This window comes from Ruditapes philippinarum, unplaced genomic scaffold (genome assembly GCF_026571515.1).
Source record: "Ruditapes philippinarum isolate M1 unplaced genomic scaffold, ASM2657151v2 ctg2649_1_1_1_1, whole genome shotgun sequence".
Lineage (NCBI taxonomy): Eukaryota > Metazoa > Mollusca > Bivalvia > Venerida > Veneridae > Ruditapes > Ruditapes philippinarum.
This window is the reverse complement of record NW_026854185.1, coordinates 83,495-105,507: the sequence shown is the minus strand read 5'-3', so window position 1 is coordinate 105,507 and position 22,013 is coordinate 83,495. Positions and strand designations below refer to the sequence as shown.

General features: G+C 32.2%; 1 protein-coding gene across 1 annotated transcript in view; it reads left to right on the top strand.

Moving 5' to 3' along the window:
• Positions 1–22,013, top strand: part of LOC132739310 (tight junction protein ZO-1-like) — a 99,392-nt gene that overhangs the window by 51,799 nt on the left and 25,580 nt on the right. Inside the window, exons 4-14 of the mRNA XM_060726996.1 lie at positions 4,968–5,015; positions 5,894–6,018; positions 7,283–7,476; positions 8,515–8,618; positions 9,576–9,699; positions 10,144–10,383; positions 10,969–11,110; positions 11,650–11,836; positions 12,721–12,823; positions 13,686–13,908; positions 15,650–15,798. Coding sequence (XP_060582979.1) covers positions 4,968–5,015; positions 5,894–6,018; positions 7,283–7,476; positions 8,515–8,618; positions 9,576–9,699; positions 10,144–10,383; positions 10,969–11,110; positions 11,650–11,836; positions 12,721–12,823; positions 13,686–13,908; positions 15,650–15,798 — 1,639 coding nt within the window. The remainder of the gene's footprint in view (positions 1–4,967; positions 5,016–5,893; positions 6,019–7,282; positions 7,477–8,514; positions 8,619–9,575; positions 9,700–10,143; positions 10,384–10,968; positions 11,111–11,649; positions 11,837–12,720; positions 12,824–13,685; positions 13,909–15,649; positions 15,799–22,013) is intronic.

Below are 22,013 nucleotides of genomic sequence, written 5' to 3'. Positions count from 1 at the left end.
CAAATACAAGCTGGACAAATTTAAGGTCTTTTTTTACAAATGACAGATTATTCATATTTATAAATTAATATTTATCTATTATATATTACAAAAATTCTGTGTTTAAAAATTTGAAAAATTTTTGTTAGAAAATGCTATAGTTAAAATGCTTCCTAATGTGTGGGGAAGCAAAAATCTCATCAAAAAATGCAAAAAAAGTTTTTAAAATTTTTTTTTTTTTTATAGCAGAATAAATTTTAGAAAAAAAAAGTTAAAATTAGACAGACTGGAATATTGGTGGGTCAAGTGTATTTCATATAATGTTTATTATATTCATCATTATAATATTTTAGAATTATTGCTGAGAATTTAACAAATTTATGTTAAAAAATAGTTGCAAATAAGAGACTAAGAACAAATGTTATAAAATTGCTAGACTGTACAAAATGCCAGATTCAAAATTCCACAATACACTGTGAAATTTCAACCACTAGGGAGAGTATTAACAGCAGTTGATTGTCATATTATTATTAACCCATTGTTAATATAATCTATAATAATCAGCCTTTGTACAAACAAACAATTTGTTTACTAATTACATAGCCCCCACCTGGTTCCTATTCAATACCATTTAACTCGTTTTAACACCTTCCGTCAGATGTACTGTTTGTTTGTGTTAAAGCAGATCTAACTATAGAGTTATCATTACTATAGATTTCAACAGTTTTAATTGCCCCATTGCTCATCCCAAAATAGGTATGTTTTTTTTTAGTTTCTCCTAGAATCAAAGGACCAAAAAATTTTTCGACCCCTGGGTTAAGGAAATTTACTATCATTTTAAATGCCCAGAAATGCACGCCCAATATTTTGTAAAAAATGAAAAGAATAATTTAGCTGTCATCATTTTTAATTGATTTAAATTTTTCCATTATAAAATATAATCAGATAAAAAAAAATAGAAAAGAAAATTAAACAACAGTTTTAAAATTAAGGGTATTTAAGTGAAAAAATGTATTGGGTACTTTTATTGTAAGAATTGATGTTAAATTGTAAGGGAGTACAAATTTATGATAAAAAAAGTGATATTTTTTAAGGAAGTTAATGGTTAATATTTGAGATTTTTGTGACGTTTGGCTAAAATATTACTAACTTATACTTGGGATGACAGCATAATTGTAATGTAATAAGTAAATTGGATTTATTTTATGACAGTTATATACATGCCTAAAAACTACACTGTGGCATGAAATTGTTCTAGTAAGAGCGTTACATGACATTTTCAGTTGTGGAAAGCTAATTTGATTAGATTTTAGATTTGATTGGATTTTGTGAGAGAACGATATTCCAAGTGTTGAGTATAACTTGATTCATGTTTGGAATAAAATGCGTATTATTCCGAAGAATTTGTGCACCAGAAATCATGTGTGGTGTAAGGTAAGGGGAATTTATTTTGTCTAGAAATATTTTTTTGTAATGTATCAGTTGTACAGAAGTACTGAAATATGATATCAGTTGTTAGGAAGTACTGAAATATGATATCAGTTGTTAGGAAGTACTGAAATATGATATCAGCTGTTAGGATGTACTGAAATATGATATCAGTTGTTAGGAAGTACTGAAAGTTATGTAGGGAAAATTTGTTTGGTTGTTTTATGGCGCACCGACACCAACACAGTTTAGATCATATGATGTCAAAACAGGAAAGATGAATTTGGCAACCCTCTGGTGTTACAAACTTTAAAGCAACACTTTGGGTTAAAACCACCTCTCCTGCTGGGTTTAAGGGATGCATAGACTCTAGTATTTGGAACTCATTCAGTTGCCCCTAAATCACGCGCAGCGCTAACTTGATGGAATTTGTCTTAATTTTGAGCTCCTTCACCAAATGAAGAAATACTTTTATAAATTTTAGCAAGTGATTCAGGAAATAATTGAAATTTGTTGACATGGTGTATGTATGCACATTTAATGCTGTTTTTGCTGATAGTGCATTTGAAATGTTTTAATTATTGTTTGATAATTTTAAAATCACGTTTTTTTATGGTAAAAAATACACAAATAGAAAATATTTGTTCTAAAATGCTTTATACATAGTGTGATAAACAAGTAAACAAACGATTTTGTTCAATGATAAGATTTGTTCAACTGTACAATAATAGACTTTAATTGCAATGGAGAGCAAAAAAAATCCAAGATAATTACCCATTGTTAACAGAGATTAAAATCTAATCTGTCAATTTAAAGGTATTGAAATAAAAATGATGAAAAGTGGGTATTTTAAATGTTTATTGATCTCTGACAGGCTTATTTACTGACTGGCAATAAAATACAAGAAAATAAATGTCTTAATTTCTTTTACTTTCAAAGGATTACTTTTAAGTCTGGTTTGAAAAAATTGTAAGATTTTGAGATTTTACAGATTTTAAAGACCTAATCAGTTAAAGACCTAATCAGTTTTGGAAAATTAGATGTTTTTTATGTGTTCTGACAAGATTTCCATCTAGGTAAATGACCGTTAGACCAATTGACAATTTGAATGTTGGTGATGAACTGATCTTTCAATGCAACATTATATAAAGTCGAGCAAATTTTGGTGCAGTCTCAGATATTTTGGCTTATTGGTACTCAGACACCGTATTGAACAAAAAAGAATCTCAAGTTTAAAGCAAGGTGTATCGATCATACCAAATTTAGCATGGTTGCAGGTTTAATTTTTTGTGTACTCTTTCTAAATTTTCATAAATGGTTTGCCCCTTTTTAGAATAAATAAAATAAATTTGCATTAATCTGGAGGCATGCTCCTTTAGACAATTAATAAGTATTGAATTTGGAGGCGTACTACTTTTAAGAAATAAATTTGCATAAATCTGGAGGCTTGCTCCTTTAATCAATAAACTAGTTTTGAATTTGGAGGCGTGCCTCTTTAAGAAATAAATTTGCATAAATCTGGAGGCATGCTCCTTTAGACAATCAATTAGTATTGAATTTGGAGGCGCACTATTTTAAAAAATAAATTTGCACAAATCTGCTGGCATGCTCCTTTAACCAATGAATTAGTACTGAATCTGGAGGCTTTTAAATTGCTTATATCAGCGGCATGCTCCTTTAAAGAACAGATCACCATAGTTTTGCTATTATATGACTGGAGATGATTTAAAAACAACCTTTAAATTTTTCCATGGGTAATGGGTTTTTGTAATTTGTGTGAAATTTTCCCTTTAGCAAAAAGTAATTCGGTTTTTTTGGCCCCCGGGGGCCTTTCAATTACTTAAGTTTGATGGTTAAATTTTATTTTTATTGATTAAAACCTGTAAAAAACCCAATAAATTAAAAATTATAAATATTGAAAAATTTTTCCCTTTTATTTTTCAGTGAAATATTATTAAATTTATAGATTTTAGAAAAAAAATGATTTAAATGTTAGTAAATTCCCTGCAAGTAATTGACATATCAAGTTATTCCCTACAGTTAATTGACAGATCTAAATATTCCCTGCAATTGATTGACACATATAACCCTTCCCTGCAATTAATTGACATTCCCTGTAATAATAAAATTGACATAATTAACTCTTCCTTGCAATTATTTGAAACACATAATTCTTCCCTGGAATAAATTGACCAGTGGGTGCCCTTCCCTGTAATTAATTGGTCAATTAATTGTTTTTCCCAATAATATATTGATTTAATTAGATTTACCAATTAACTGCAATTAATCAATGTTTCCCCCCCCCCCCGGTAATTTTTTTGATAACTGTGTCTTAGCCCCGAATAAAATAACAAATGTAGATTAAAATGGTTTTAAAAATTGTAAAATGTTGAAAAATCAAAAATGGGAGTATCTGCTATGAAATTTCATATGTTCCTAGTGAAGTAAAATTGTAAAACTGCCTTATTTTTGATAGACCACCGCTAAATCTGTGATATTATCTTTATTTCAAGTGCATTTGTGACCTAAAAAAACCTGTAATTTATTACTTTGTGTATTATAATTCACAACTTATAAAAACAAAAGAATATCTAGTTGTTTTACTTTGAGATTACGGAAAAAAAAAGAGACTATTAATTATAATTTGTGTAGCATGTGCAGTTTTGTTGGGTTAATTTATCTTCGTTTCATGATTCTGATAAAATGGTGAGTTTTTTATGTGAGTTTTTTTTCCACATGTTGTGAGGAATCTGTATGAAAGAATTGGTAGAATTGTTTATTTATGCTATGCAAATGTTTATGTGATATGATAAATTGTTTTCATTTATGATAAGTTTGTGAAACAATATTGGCATTTGAATTTCTTTGTACTGAATTGTTTATAGATATAACCAGAATTTGTAAGCAATATTCATTTGTGCAAAAAGTGTAAACAAACTCTTGTTTCCTTGGTGTAACAATATTTACTATCTGTTGTAAAAGAAAAAAATCTGTGTTGAGTGGGGTAGTGGGGAATGGATGGAGGGGATTGGAACAATTATTTTTGTCTATTGAAGAAGGATAAAGATGAAGATATATAATGAGAACTACATTTGTACAAGAAAAAGTTTAAAATACAATTGAAGCATGATCAAAGCTTGATGTATAATTTCATACTTTTTTGTTTCAGTGTACAACATTGTTAAAGCTCTGAGCTTAACTTAGAATAGAAAGAGCTATTGTAACTAACCCTTTTAATCTATAAACTATTGAAGGGAATGAGTTGGAATTTCAGACACTTATTTGAGAGCATAATAGGAGATCATTTTGACAGAATTATTATTATGGAAGCAGAAAGTTACCTGATCAAGGCATTAATGTCTTATATCCTGATTTTTGCATTTTTTTGTCATCTTTAATCTTGATCCAGATAGTGCAAATTGAAATAAGATGGGATGAAATTGGTGAAATAATGTTTAACATTAACATAGATTATGTTATTATTTGCTTGTTTGTGTTGGACAATCATATTGACATATTAGATATATTAATTTTAATGGTTATTTTCCTTCTACTTTCAGAGTTCCGACAATGTGGTATGGGAGACACACAAAGTTGCGTTAACCAGGGTAAGTTTTATTTTTCATTTGAACACTTCCAGGTGTATTTTCATTTCCAATACAGTTTAGAAGCCTATGCCAGCAGTGTATTTACACTGAGTCATCTAGTGAGTTGTTTTTTGTGCAGTTGGGCTCTAGCTGCTGATTTTGAGTTACTTGAGTAATTTATATGTGAGAAAATGCAGAAATTGCTTATATCAGTGTTAGACATTTTTAGACCCCCGTCTTTTAAAAGTGATCCGACTTATGGGTGAGTAAATGTAAAAAAAGTACATTATAAATGTTAAAACTTATGGGTGAATAAATGTGAAATGTTTGTGACATAGACCATAAAATGTGAAAAATAAGTGTTTTGTGTCCTCAGAGAAAAATTAAAACATAAAATTGTGCCCGAGTAATTAAGGGTACCTTTTAGTGTTTAACTGTTAATGTGAGCATAACCATTAAAGATTTTAATGAAATTTTAATTATGCATGAAGTCTTATTACCATTTCATGCAATGTATATAGAAGTTCAATCAGTTTAAAAAGCAATCTATCTCTGTGAGGTTAAGGTGAACTTTTCGAAGACTATTGCTTGAGATAATAAAATTAGTGTATTGTCTTCTTTTAGAGTAATAACGGTTAAGCAGCGCAGGTTTTAGTCTGTTCAGTTAGTGCATTAGGGTGGGCATTAGATTTTAAGTCCAGAGGTTGCTGGTACGATCCTCTTGCAAGACAAAGTTTCTTTGTTACGGTTAACCTTGGACTTTGATCATGAGTCTAATGGGCAATTGTTTCTGAATAAAATATCAAATGATGATGGTAAAGCCGTGTAGGCTAGTAGTTTATTGTTCCTAACATTTAAATGGTGAAATACAATGATTTAAAATGTTATAATAATTACAGGTACCTGGTTTCGGATTTGGTATCGCAGTGAGCGGAGGCAGGGACAACCCACATTTTGCCAACGGCGACCCATCTATAGCAATCTCCGATGTCCTGAAAGCCGGACCTGCCGAGGGCAAGTTACAGTAAGTATGATGCCATACCTGGCAACAGTTACCAGGCAACAGTTAACGAGCAACAGTAAAATGAAAGTATGCCATTCTTGTACAGTAAAATCCATCTTAAAATACTAAAGCAGCCATTGGCATCACACACATACTTGGCTGTATTTTCTTTTCATTTGATTGCTAAAGAGTAATTCTTTGTTTTCATATTTTATATTTTTGGGAAAAGGTAAATCTGTTGTATGAGGGCCGTCTGTTAAGTTTATTTCTTAAAATTCACAAATATTAGATATACCAACAAAGTAGTTTTGAAGGACTTCTTGAGAGTACTTATGTAATGTTTGTAATAAGATAAAAATAAGATAGGATCATAGATTGTGAAACCTCTTATCGTTCAGTTTGACCTTTATATATAAATTGACCTTTAGAAATAGAGAAGGTTGAGATATGAGAGGATGGGATGCCATCAGTTGATGTCCTTATAGAAAAACAATTGTCCCGAGACAAAGCCTAAATCGATATAGATTTATCTCAAGAGGCCGTCATATTGTCTGCTTTTATCTGAGTATATGTACAAGCCTGTATTTTGTATATCACTTTATATCAATATTTATATGTATAAACCATAAGGTCACATTTGAAAAAAAAATAGTATTTAAGGGTGAAACGTACCATTTTCTTTGATCAAAAACTTTTCTTTACTTTTATATGCACATTTTTGCATTTTCCTGGAACGAATGCATGTAATATTCAACAATTTTTTTTTTACCGTTTTTACCTTTATATGCATATTTTACTTTTTCCTGGAACAAATGCATGTAATAGTGTCTCAATCTGTGTAGCTTATTCCAAGGTAAGTCCTTGGCTTAGTGAGTCAACCCAGGGTTTGAATCCTACGTAGGTCATGGCCATGTTCCATGTCTATGACACCTGTACTGGTCAGTTTAAGAAAGTGGACTAGGGAGTGGCTTAGATAAGCTTCAAACTTCAACCATATTTAAACTTTAATAGATACATGTTTAAACTATGACTGATCAACTAATTGAAGAGAGAAAGTATTTGGACTACAGACTTTCGAGTTGTTATTTTGCGTCCCATTCATGGGATATGCATTGGTATTTTCCTTTCATACTGTTTTACTGTCTCCAAGGTTACTGTAACCAACAAACATACATGGCAGACATCTATAGGAATAGCCAAAAAAAAAAATGTTGTAAATACTCACATAAAAGTCTGCTCACCTATAAGTCGGGGGTCTAAATTTGTATGTATATTTGTATTTCAGGATAAACGACAGAGTTTTAAGTGTAAATGGAATCTCCCTGGAGAATGTTGACCACGCCACAGCAATATCCGTACTTAAGGACAGTGGTAGTACTGTGAATCTAGTGATCAGGAGAAGAATTGTATTACCTGCCTCGTTAGAAAATGAAACGCCACCATTGAAAGTCTCATTGACCAAAAGAAACAGAAAAGATGGTAAATATAGCAATTAAAATAGTGTAAAATCATGATTTTGTCAGGAAAAAATAAGAGAGTTTCTTTGATTGGTTAATTCTTGTTTAATATATGAAGAAACAGGGTCATGACCCTAATGTGGTAGAAACAAAAAGTGTCTATGTCGAGAAGTAAACTTCAGCCACTGAAGCACCTGTCTTGTTAATAAATATGTTAAAATACAATTCTTGTAACATATGAGGAAACAGGTTAGTGACACTAATATGGTATAAACACCCAGTGTCGAGTGTCAATGTTGAGATACAAACTTCAGCAACTAGACCACCTGTTCTTATTTTTAGATATTATGTTTAAATACCCTTAAAAACCATTGCAACTCTGCAAAAGGGGCCCTCTGTAAAGCAATAACCTCTACCCAACAAAAGTAACAATTGTTCCTGATGTAAAACTTCACAATAATTTTACCTTCCTAGAGCAATACCTCTGTGCAACAACCAAAGTTTTTTTGCCTCCGGAGGGTGTTGCTCTGCTGAAGTTATATTGTATTTTTAACATAAATTTCTCTTTTGTCTGGTACTTTCCTTTCTATTGTTTTCCTTAGTTTTGGTTGAATAAATTCACACCAATGATTTATCATACATTATACAATCTTTACATATCCAGGAAAAAGTTTTTACGATAACTGCCTGGTGTTTATATTATAACCGAAATATGGTTATAAAAACTGGCACTTAAATAGAAACTAAACTGTTCTTGAACTATAAACTATAAAGGAATATTTTTTTAACATAAAACTTCCTATACATTTCCCCCTAAGTTTTAATTGTTTTCCTGATAATCATTTATGTTAAAGATAACATTATTTATGAAACCTTTGGCAATAATTTATGAAACCTTGGCAATAATTTATGAAACCCCGGCATACTTTCTATATTAGTGCCTGGTGTAATTTTACAGATATATTTGAAAAAGAAAAGAAAAAAAAACAAAAAAAACTGGCTCTTTATCAAAAAAGGTAAAAACAAATGAGTAAAGAAATGCATCATAATATATCTTCAGAATATGGTGTAGTGCTGGGATGTAGATATTATATTAAAGAAATCATTCCAAATAGCCTAGCAGCTCAGGAAGGTGGTCTTAAAGAAGGCGATACTGTTTTAAAGGTAATATATTAAAAAAAAAATAATTTTTTTTTCAAAAATAGACAATCGTTTTGTCAATGTTAAAAAACTATTTTGTTAAATAATTAACATTCATTATCAATACTTATTAACCATTTTGTTAATGAAATATATGTATCAGTTATTGGCAAGAGTTAAACTATATTTTTTCCAATAATAACAATCATTTTGTCAATGTTTAAAAACTATTTTGTTCAGTAATTAATATTTATTATCAATACTTATTAACCATTTTGTTAATGAAAGATATGTATCAGTTATTGGCAAGAGTTAAACTTTTTTTTCCAATAATAACTATTATTTTGTCATTATTTATAAAACCATTTCGTCAATTAATTAACATTCATTATCAATACTTATCAACCATTTTGTTAATGCTAGATATCTATCAGCTATCTGTAAAAGTTGAGCTCATTTTGTCATTGTTCTGCTTTAATAAAATGAGGACTTCACAGAATTTTAGACTTATATCAAGTATTTATAGTCCATCCGCTTACTTAAATAGGATGATGATCCATATGATTTGTAATCCAAGGGTCGCCAGTTCGATCCTTTGGTTAAGTGAAATTTCTCTTTGACTGTTGATCTCGGACTTTGAGTCTAATGTTCATTTGTCTCAAAACATTGCTTCAGAAATCGTGGGATAAGTTGTCAGTCACTTGAGAAGAAACTGGTAATTAGTGGTTAATTATCCAGGAAAGTTGGTTAGGTGGACCGTCCACTAAGATATGATGAAAAACTATGTAATGGTAGCTATTAAAACTGAACAAACAAATAGGGTTGCTGTAATATGATGAAAAACTGTGTTATGGTCGCTATTAAAACTAAACAAACCAATAGGGTCGCTGAAATATGACTAAAAACTGTCATGATCGCTATTTAAACTAAACAAATAAGATCAACCATTAAGTAAGATTTTATTTCCTTCGTGAATTTCAGATTAACAACTCTCCTATAGAAAGTATATCATTAGTGGATGCCAAGAAACTGTTGGAGAAGTCGAAAGAGAAATTACAGTTGATAATAACAAAGAAAAGAAATGAAGATAAAAAGACAGATGATGGTAAAGTTGCCTTTAAGTTTTAACCATTTTGAAGAAAGCTTGTTGCTGATTTCAACCACACTTAAGTCCTCTTCTTGGAACTAATCAGTACTGGTTGTTACCTAGAAGGGCTCGAAGCCATGAAACCTGGACTGAGGTGTAGGAAACTTAACCACTAGGCCACTGCCCCCCCTTTATACTAGACTTTGATGTCCACTAGTTCCAGCCTCAAGAATCATGCTAAATTTTAATGAAAAATTTAAAAATAGGATCTAGATTGTAAATTTATTGTAAAGTGATTTTTAACTAGTCTAAGACTGTAAAAAATGTAAAAAAACTGGTGAAATGTTTATAGTAAGAAATTTTTTTTTTTCAAAAAGGACAGAAATTGATTACTTTAAAAATTTATCAAATTTGTTAAGTTAATGATATATTAATATGTTAATATTTTGAATATAATTACAGAATACTCACTCGGTTACGGAACTATGCAAAGTACTCTTCCGAAACACGCTGATAACGTGAACGTGTACAAGCCCCGCGGGAACCCTGAGGAGGACCACTACAAGGCTCAGTTCTCGCCTCAGGACATACCACCGGGGGCGTACCCACCAAATAGTCCACATTCCAGATATGATGGTAGATATATTTACGACCATGAGGCAGTCCCGCCCCGACCTCCACTTCCAACGGGAATGGATGATAGTAAGTTATAGAAATAACATTCTATTTATCTTCATGTTGTTTATTTAACATGCAGTTAGTCAAAATATGCAGCAGTTTTTGATAGTAACGTGGGTAGAATTTTGATAAATATTAAATTCTTTAATATTTTTCTTAGTATAATGTACCTTGAAAGTTTCACTTGTATTCTGAATATATATACATTTCTATCAATATATTTTTATTTTGTCTTTTTGAAGAAAAGGTCAAGCTATTATGATGGTTGCCATCATGAAAAAACTCTAATGTAGCCCATTATTTAAACATTTTAAAAGTTATGAACAGTTATGCTCCTTTTTAACTTAATCTTTTTGTTGTTAAAAGTGGTTATTTTAACAGATGAGCATTAACACTGCATGTTGTGCCCTTGTTCTAAGTCTGATATTTTGAAAATTTATGCTGGTGCATAAAATAATGCAAGGAGTGGCACTTAATTGAGGCCTTCCACCATTAAAAAAGATTGGAGGTAGTAATATGACCATTTATATTATTGATGTGACTTAAACTCCAACAAAAAAAACCCAAAAGGATTGAAGATTTAATGGTTATACATGTTTTCTTATATAGATAATGGAATGCGGGCCCGTAGTCCGGTGAAGGACGGTTACTATAGCGACAGAGAAGATCTGAAGAGAAGGAAATCTCACGGTAATTACGCCACGGTACACGATGACGCGGACATGGGTATTCTACGCAGACATCACGAAGAGTGAGTAATTATTATATTACCTCGTAAACTTGCTGGTATGCATACCGCGTAAATAATGTATGTATGTTTATGGTCCATTATATTTCTGTTCAATTATTGATGAAAATATTACGGCAAAAATTGTGTGTATTTTGATGATATGTATGTTTTTCCTGTCCAGTTAAAGAAATGAAAGTAAGAAATATGTCCAGCTAGCTTATTGAAGGTCACAGGTTCTACATGGTTTTGCCATAATTGGAAAAAAGGCTGGAAAATCACCTTTGATCATAACATGAAATAATTTTTATGATAAATATGTATTAACTGTCCAATTAAAAGAAATATAAATGAAAGCAAGAAAATATAAAACTGACTTATTGAAGGTCACCAGTTAAACATCGTTGCCTAAATAAAAAAAAAAGAAAAGTTACCAATGATAGGGTGTTTTACTGTGCGATTAAAAGAGTTAAAAATGGAGACAAAAAAGATCTATCATACAACTATCAGATTTACCCTACAAATTGTGAAGTGAAAGTAAAATTTTTTCATTGTTATTACAGGAGGTATGTAGGAAAGAGAAAAGACATCAGGCCCGAGCCACGTGCATGTACATTTCGTAAAGATCCCGACCTAGGGCTCGGTTTAAGACTAGCAGGTGGTAATTTAACAGGGATATTTATAGCATCGGTGCAACCAGGGAGTGCTGCAGAAGCTCAGGGGCTCACAGAAGGGGACCATATTCTTAAGGTAATATAATTTTTACACAATATAAGTCTAAAAATAGAAATGATGTAATAGCTAATCTATAAGGTCTTATAACTATGTTATAAAACTTACTACATCATATGCTTATATGTCATGTTTAAATAATGCTATAAAATTGAGGTGTTACAGTGTGTAAAGTTACATCTCTACCTGCAGTTTAGATAGTTTTTGTTTGAATTTTGAAAAAGAAGAACTCCAAAAGTCGTATGAAAGACATATGTTGCATTATGCTCGTAGATTTCCTTTGGAGTAAATGGTGCGCATATTAATTCTGTGCTAAACCGTTTAAATCCTACTTAATAAAGTAGGCTAATATTATATTCTGGAACATTTTATTCTGTTTTTTTACAGTTTTCTAGTGTGTTAAATAGCAAGGTAAGGGTTGAAATTAATTTCAAAGTGTTACCAATTCCATGTTAAATGTTGCTATGGTGTTAGGGGACATTGAAGGTAGCTTGCCATTACATCTTCTGTCCATGAACAAGCTGAATCAAAGTATGCTTCAATTTCAACTTTGCTGTGTTGAGCTTTCTTTAGGGATTCTGTTTTTTCTCTATTTCAGTATTTTACAGATCACTTTGCTATGTATTGTTAACTTTACTTATTGTTTTTATTTGAGCCGCGTCATGACAAAACCAACATAATGGGTTTGCGACCAGCATGGATCCAGACCAGCCTGCGCATCCGCGCAGTCTGATCAGGATCCATGCTGTATGCTATCAGTTTCTCTACATGTAATAGGGTTGGTAAGCGAACAGCATGGATCCTGATCAGACTGCGCAGGCTGGTCTGGATCCATGCTGGTCGCAAACCCATTATGTTGGTTTTGTCATGGCGCGGCTCAAATTTTGTGTATAACATTACAGGCAAATGATAGGGATGTAATTGGTTTAACCAGAGAGGAAGCAGTCACGTACCTGACTAGTTTAGATGGTACAGTAACAATGTTAGTGCAGTATAAAAAAGAAGGTAAAATAAATTTTAGTTTTTTCTGATTTTGAATTTTTTTTGGCCAAGCCATATTTAGATGTTACAATTCTAGTGCAGTATAAAAAAGAAGATACAAAATTGTTGTTTTGCTAATTTTGAAATTTTGTCAGCCAAGTCGTATTTAATGATGTATATTTCCTGTATTTATCTTTGAAAAAGGTGATTTTATTGAGAGAAAAAAGAAGTTACTAACTTCTGTTATAGCATTTCTTAAAGCTGTTTTTATTCTTGCTTTTTATTGGGAAAAAAGGGTAGTACTGACTTTAGTCTTTCTTAAAGCAGTCTTGTATATACTGTATTCCTAGAAAAGATTTTTCGCGGGTTTTAAGTTAGCGCTTTTCGTGGTAGGCATGATTCCGTGAAACTTTATATATATGTAGCTGCAATTATGTCACTTTTAACAAATCCGCGAACATTTCTACCAAATAAAAACATAAACGTGTAGAATATTTATTATAATTTCCTTACACAAAAAAAACAACATATAAACACAGGTGCAATAGAAATGTGTAAAGAATTGTTTAAAGTTCATCTCTTTGCTAAACCAGGTTTACCTTCATAAGCTGATCCAACAGAATGATAAGTTAAAATCAAATTTTGCAGTACCATATTTACTTACAAAAGGTAATAATGATTTAACACAGATTTAGCGGCAGTGTAACTGAACAAAGTTTACCAAGGCAATAATGAAAACTGTTTTAAAATGAAATGCTCTTAAAATGATAATTTGCTTTCTATAACTTCATACAATGATTTACATTTTGCATTTGAAAGCAAAAAAATAAATTTTTCTTTAGTTTATGTCATACATGTACGTTAAAATTATAATATCTATTTTTAGATTTTGATCGGATTATGACGAGTCACGAGGCAGGGGACTCATTCTATATCCGCACCCATTTTAATCACGAACAACGGGAACCTGGTGAACTGTCATTTGTTCAAGGTGACATCTTTCATGTGAAAGATACACTGTTTCGAGGAGTGGTTGGTTCCTGGCTGGCCATTAGAATGGGACGAAATAATCAGGAGACCCAGAAAGGAATTATTCCAAATAAAAATAGGTATATATACACTTATAATACATGTTCTGTTAAAGACTTGATTTGAATTTTTATGCCCCCGCCATGTAATGGCCGGGGCATATAGTGTTACCCTGTTCCGTCATTCCGTCCTTCCGTCCTTCCATCCTTCCGTCCTTCCGTCATTCTGTCATTCCGTCATCATCAGTTTCCGTTCATTATCTTAAGAACGGTTGCACACATTCAACTCAAATTTGACATATGGATATGTCATGAGAAAATACAGGTCAAGTTCGAATTTGGTCATGGTTCGATGATTTTTGGCAGAGTTATGCCCCTTTTACTTTGAAAATAATATGAAATTTCAGTTTCCGTTCATTATCTCCCAAATGGTACAACACATTCAACTCAAACTTGACATATGGATATGTCATGAGAAAATACAGGTCAAGTTCGAATTTGGTCTTGGTTCGATGATTTTTGGCAGAGTTATGCCCCTTTTACTTTGAAAATAATATGAAATTTTCAGTTTCCGTTCATTATCTCCACAAAAGTACAACACATTCAACTCAAACTTGACATACGGATGCGTCGAAGGAATGCGCAGGTCAAGTTCAAATTTGGTCATGGTTCAATGATTTTTGGCAGAGTTATGCCCCTTTCACTTTGAAAGTAATATGAAATTTTCAGTTTCCGTTTATTATCTCCCCAATGGTACAACACATTCAACTCAAATTTGACATATGGATATGTTTTTGGAATGCCCAGGCCAAGTTCGAGTTTGGTCATGGTTCAATGATTTTTGGCACAGTAATGCCCCTTTCACTTTGAAAATAATATGAAATTTACAGTTTCTGTTCATTATCTACCCAACAGTGTTACATATGCAACTTAAATTTAACATATGGATATGTCAAAGGAATGGGCAGGTCAAGTTGGAATTTGGTCATGGTTTGATGATTTTTTGGCAGAGTTATGTCCCTTTCACTTTGAAAATAATATAGATACATCTTAGGAATAAGCAGTTTAAGTTTGAATTTGGTTGTAGTTCAATGATTTAAGACAAACTTATCTTTCCTGAATGTTGGAAAAATTTTGAACTTTCACTTTCAGCACTTATTATTTTGGCTACAAATATGCAATATGCTATTTAAAAGGTTTAGACTGAATAATTTCAGTGCCTTGAACATTGTATGAAAATGGTTTGTGTTAACATTGAAAAGTTTTAAGGGCTTTGAACTTAAAATGAAAAAAATAATTATTTTACCATCTGAAATTTTGGCTGCATGCGGGGCATCCGTGGCATGATGACACATTTCTAGTTTTTTGATCTGTTTGAAATCGATAAAAGGTAAAATTTTGGAATGTTTTGGAACACTTCATTTATATGTAATAAATGAATATGTCCATCATTATTATGAAATTGATAGAAGTTAAATTTTTTGGAACAATTTGGAATACTTCATGTTTATTTACATGGTTTTAGTTTAAACATATTTAATTGAACAAGTTCTTGCAACTTATAATAATCACTTCCGAGTCCGCTTCCTAGAACCAACCAGTACTGGTTTCATATGAATAAACATGGCTGTGACCCAATAAGGGCTTGAACCCATGATCACTTGGTTGAGAGACAGAGACACCTTAGGTATTAGGCCACCACTCCCCTTATAGATACATAAATGAATATGTCCATCACTATAATAGAAATTGATAAAGGGGAAAATTTCAGAATATTTTGAATCACTTCATGTATATACATAAATGAATATGTTATTTACAGAGCAGAGCAACTTGCTATTTCGAGTCAGACTACACCCGAGGAAGACAAAGAAAATTCTCCATCGAAAGGTCGCGGCCTTTTGTTCAAGAGGAAAGCTGCACGTCGCTCAAAGTCACTGAGCAAAGACCACTGGGAAGACATGATCTTCTGTAAGTTGCTATATATAAATTCACATGACTGACTATACAGTAATATATGCTGCTTTCTTATTTATAAAGTAACATTTTATTGTAACAGTGACTTAAATAATATATAACCATTTGTACATATTATTTTCCCCTTGTTGCTAAGGAGGTGCCTTTAAGGGTTGAGGCATCAGAATTGCAGAAGTTATATATAAAGTCACATGGCTGACTATACAGTACTATGTGCTGCTTTCTTATTTATAAAGTAACATTTATTGTAACAAGGACTTAAATAATATTTAACCTATAGCTCTTCAGCGCTTCTTATGTAAAATTCTTCCAAGTATAATTTCCAATAACCGTAAATTATACCATACCCAGACTATGGTATAATTTTCAGTTTTGAAGATCGAAGGAGTAGGTGTTTCTGGGCGGAGCTATAGGTTAAAACAGATACACCATTGGTGCGTTGACGATTTCTGGGTTTGCGTAAATTATACCATAATCACGTGACCTTTCTTATGCAACCTCACTCGACTTCGTCTCGTGAGGTTAAGGCATTCGTCTCGTGAGGTTAAGGCATAAGAAAGGTCAAGTGATTATGGTATAATTTACGCAAACCCAGAAATCGTCAACGCAGCAATGGTATATCTATTACATAACCATTTGTAAATTGAAATTATATAGACTTTTAACTTTTTTATGGCCAAGTATCAATGGTAGTAATATCATGATAATGCAAACAAATGAGCAATGGTTATATAAAAGATATCCATTCATACACGGCCATATAAACAGACTTATACAACATAGGGATAAGCTCTAAAAATAGAAAATTTTCCAAGCCTGACCCACAATTCCTTGCGCTAATTCATTGGCCCTGGAGTTGATAGATTTCCGCCATCTTGTTTTATATAACCAACTGTGTTTACAGTTGCATCCATTATTGAGAATAATTTACATCTATCTTCTTAATCTTTATTGCTTTTTTTTACATTTTTGCAAATTCTTTTTTGTTACTTCTTTTGACAGAGACTTATAGCTTTTTGCTTTTGATAATCATGAAAATTAATATAAGCATTACAGATCTTCAATGAAAAACAACTTAACTTTGGCATTGTTGATAGTTTGTCTTTGTTTCATAAATTTGTAAAAAAAAAAAAAAAAAAAATCTTCATTTAAATGATTTCTCTATCATGAAGTTAAGCAGAATTAAAAAAAACATTGTGGTGCAGAAATTTTGTTACTTCATTTACAAGCATGACAGAAATGGGATGAACAGAGCAGAATTATAAAAATAGTTGAAGAGTGGGAAATTATATTTTATTGAAAGATTGAAGTATTAACATTAATGGTGTGTGAATATTAAATTGTTGTTATTATAATACTATAGTGGACCCAGCAGGTGAGATATGTCATTTTGCCCTGTATGATTTTTTTTTATTACCATGTATCAATTATATATACAGAATGTATTATATAAAGCATTCACATAGTTTTAGACATTGACACTGTTGAAATAGCTTATTATAGTATTTTCCCCCCTCTAATATTGCTGTTTTTTCTCTTGCGCTAACTTTTTCTAGTAACTGATATTGATGTACATCTGTTTTAATTTATTGAAAGTTAAAAACTGTAGTTGAATTTTGTGAATAAAAATATCAGCATGTATAATGAGTAAAAGCACTTAATGAATATAATTAGTGAAAACCATTAGATCGATGTTGTAAGTAAAATCCTAGTTATATTCACAAACAGTGAAATTTCATATAGACTTATAGGAGAGTCAAAGCAAATTTTTACTTATTTTATGAAAATTTAGAACCGCGTCTTATAATGAAACTGTCATATAGATGAGTAAATAGGGAAGGAAAAAAAATCTAACAAAGTAAATAAAATTATGATAATGCAACAAATTTTGATAGTTAAATTACATTTTTTTAAAGTAAATGTTTAAATATTTGTTTTCTGTCTTTTTTTCATTTTGAGTAATATATAAAATATGGCATCAGAACTCATTATGGTCAAATGTGGTTCACATAAGCTCCTAGCTTCTCACAAAAAGCTCCTTGCTCCTCACAACTGAAGGAAAATAAATAATTATGTTTAATCTAAGAAAAAAAGATAATTTTTGGCAATATAATTAACCTGTAATGAGGTGAATTGTTTACTTTCAAAATGTATATTTGTAACTTAATTCGCCCAATGAAAACCAAAGGGGGTGTGGCTTAACATTCTGTACAGAATTATCATCCATGATTGGTAGAAAATTATCCTCCATAACAAGATAATAGATTAACAAAATATTTTATGAGGAAAACTTTCTGTTTTCTTGACATATACATGTAGGTTTTACCATTTATGTGTATAATGTAGTTTTTCTTTAGTAAGTTTTATACATGTATTTAGAAAGTATGAAAAGCAATATAAACCCTATTATAAGCATGAATTTTAACCAATGAAATGCATGATTTATGCGAATGTAAAATATTTAGATATAAACTTAGCATGGAGTGTATGAGATTATTCTTTTAGTTGCTATCCAGCTGGCTTACTGAACATCAGTGGTTCTACTCAGGTGCCCGTTCGTACCTGAAATAATGCACAGAGGGGCATCTAAGGTCTTCCTCCACCAGTAAAGCTGGAATGTCGCCATATGACTTTTACTGTGTCGTTGTGACAAAAAACCGAACCAAAAAAATTATTTTAGTAATTTTGTTGAATATTTATGATAAAAGATTCATTATAATTTCTATCTCACCACTTTAACTCTATGTACCCATATATCATAATGTTTGAAGAATCAATGTATTGCTGCATTTTTTGAGATTACGTTTTATTTTACCCTCACTTCAACACAAGTGTGGTCTGATATCAAAACTTACTTTTTTGCTGTACATTATTAGCTCACCTGTCACAAAGTGACAGGGTGAGCTTTTGTGATCGCTTTTCGTCCGGCGTCCGTCCGTCCGTCGTCCGTCCGTCGTCCGTCCGTCGTCCGTCCGTCCGTCCGTCCGTAAACTTTTGCTTTAAATGACATCTCCTCATAAACCACTGAGCCAATTTCATCCAAACTTCACAGGAATGTTCCTTTGGTGGTCACCTTTAAAAATTGTTCAAAGAATTTAATTCCATGCAGAACTCTGGTTGCCATGGCAACCAAAAGAAAAAACTTTAAATATCTTCTTTTAAAAAACCCAAAGAGCTAGAGCTTAGATATTTGGCATGAAACATCTTCTAGTGAATGTCTACCAAGTTTGTTCAAATAAAAGCCCTGGGGTCAAAATTGGCCCCGCCCCAGGGGGTCATTGATTTTCCCTATATGCATATAGTAAAAACTTAAAAATCTTCTTTTAAAGAACCGTAAGAGCTAGAGCTAAGATATTTGGCATGAAACATCTTCTAGTGAATGTCTACCAAGTTTGTTCAAATAAAAGCCCTGGGGTCAAAATTGGCCCTGCCCCAGGGGGTCATTGATTTTCCCTATATGCATATAGTAAAAATTTAAAAAATCTTCTTTTAAAGAACCCAAAGAGCTAGAGCTAAGATATTAAGCATGAAACATCTTCTCGTGAGTGTCTACCAAGTTTGTTCAAATTAAAGCCCTGGGGTCAAAATTGGCCCCGCCCCGGGGGTCATTGATTTTCCCTATATGCATATAGTAAAAACTTAAAAAATCTTCTTTTAAAGAACCATAAGAGCTAGAGCTTAGATATTTGGCATGAAACATCTTCTAGTGAATGTCTACCAAGTTTGTTCAAATAAAAGCCCTGGGGTCAAAATTGGACCCCGCCCCAGGGGGTCATAGATTTTCCCTATATGCATATAGTAAAAACTTAAAAAATCTTCTTTTAAAGAACCCAAAGAGCTAGAGCTAAGATATTTAGCATGAAACATCTTCTAATGAGTGTCTACCAAGTTTGTTCAAATAAAAGCCCTGGGGTCAAAATTGGCCCTGCCCCAGGGGGTCATTGATTTTCCCTATATGCATATAGTAAAAACTTAAAAAATCTTCTTTTAAAGAACTCAAAGAGCTAGAGCTAAGATATTTAGCATGAAACATGTTCTAATGGGTGTCTACCAAGTATGTTCAAATAAAAGCCCTGGGGTCAAAACTGGCCCCGCCCGGGGGGGTCATTGATTTTCCTTATATGTGTATAGCAAAAACTTAAAAATCTTCTTTGGAAAAACCCAAATAGCTAGAGTTTAGACATTAAGCATAAAACATCTTTAAGTAAATATCTACAAAGTTTGTTAAAATAAACGCCCGGGGGTCAAAACTGGCCCTGCCCCAGGGGTGTCATTGTTTTTAACTATATGTGTATAGTAAAAACTTTAAAATCTTCTTTTAAAAAAGCCAATGAGCTAGAACTTAGATGTTTAGCATGAAACATCTTCTTATGGGTGTCTACCAAGTCTGTTCAAATAAACAAATAAAAGCCCTTGGGTAAAAATTGGCCCGGGGGTGGGGGGGCCTATATACAGGTGAGCGACCTCAGGGCCATCATGGCCCTCTTGTACTACTTAGGTGCCCGTTTGTGCCTGAAATAATGCACGGAAGGACGCCTGCTGAGGTCTTCCTCCACCAGTAAAGCTGGAATGTCGCCATATGACCTGTACTGTGTTAAAGTGATGTAAAACCCAATTAAACAAATCAAAATATAACTTAATTCTCACACTAACAAAAGTGCATTTTTAGGCAAAATTTCATAAAGTTCTGCCTGATTACTTTACAGGTACCATGAGCTTTAAGTAACAATGCCTTGTTAGTAGCATTAATTTTGGAGGGTTGAAACTTAGTTTCATGCAAATGCTGAACAATTGTACTTTGTGCACAAACAAAATGGATGATGAATAACATAGAATAGTATGTCACCTAAGTGTAGTAATTGGTTAAGTCCTCCTAAATTTAATAGGAGTTAACCAGTTATTGCACTAAGGTGACGAAAATGTGGTAAAAACATGACATCGAAGAGTTTGCACATTGGGATCATGATTTGCGGCATTGCAAAGGCTTTTATTTAGAGCGTTTGTAATATAGAAATATTGCTTAGTCTTAATATGTTTTGTCAGAAAAACTTTTGGTATAAATTTACCTTATGATTTATATAGGGAAAGTTTAGCTTATTTAGGACAAACATTGACTATAAACTAGCCTTTGCCATCAGTGCAGAGCTTGGCAAGCTCAAGTATTTGTGCAGTCTGACTGACCAGGTTCTACACTGTTGGCTGCTTAATGCAAGCACAAAATGCAGCGGTTGCCTAGTGGCTGAAATGTCTCTGGCTCCCAACTCGGGTATCTTAGGTTCAAGCCCTACTTAAGTCATCACCATATATCTTAGTATGGCACAAGTACTGGTATTCTTAGCCCTACCGGAGTCACAACCATATTTACACATACCATACCAGTACAGGGTAGTTAAAGGGAGCAGACTCAAAGATGGTGCAAAATTTAAAATATTAAGCTTCAAGCTTTTATCACAGTCAAGCTGAGATTAGTATAAATAAACATTAGGTATTTTGATACTAAAATCATTCCCATTATCAACAGTGTACCATGCCAAATTTATTTACAAGTCCATTCATGCACAACTTTTGTTTTGTATAAAATTTTCTTTTAAAGATTTGATGAAAATCTGTTGTATATATTTTATCATTGTTCAATCTTTTCTAAGTGCATGGAATACAAATAGCCAGTGTTCTTTTGTTTTCATAAAGATTTTTCCGCATTTTTCTCCCTGCATTTAAGAAGTTTTTCTTCACTTGTATTATTTTGCGATGATATATTTTTGCTTGTGTATGTAGAAAAAAACAATACTCTATTGTTTTCAGTGACAAAGAAAATTCATAACAGCATGTCTTAATTTCTTAAAGTTAAAAAACAGAATTACTTTTTTGCAATGTTAGCCTTAGTAACTTATTACCAATTTGGTAGAGTATCTTTAACTAGTATAGTTAATTTTTGTAAGATTTATCTTATATAAATAATTCAGAGTCAGGTCCGATATGAAATGTTACCCAGCTAAAACCAAAGGTGATAAGCCTTTGCCAACAGTATAGAGCCAGGCCAGCCTTTACATCCGTGCAGTCTGACCAGCCTTTATACTGTTGGCTGATCAACTTGAAATATCCCAAAAATTAATAATGCAAAGTTCAAAAAAAAAAAGAAATGGAAATATATGATTCTGAAAAATGGAAATGGATGATTCCATAAATTCGGCAGGTTATGTCTATATCAT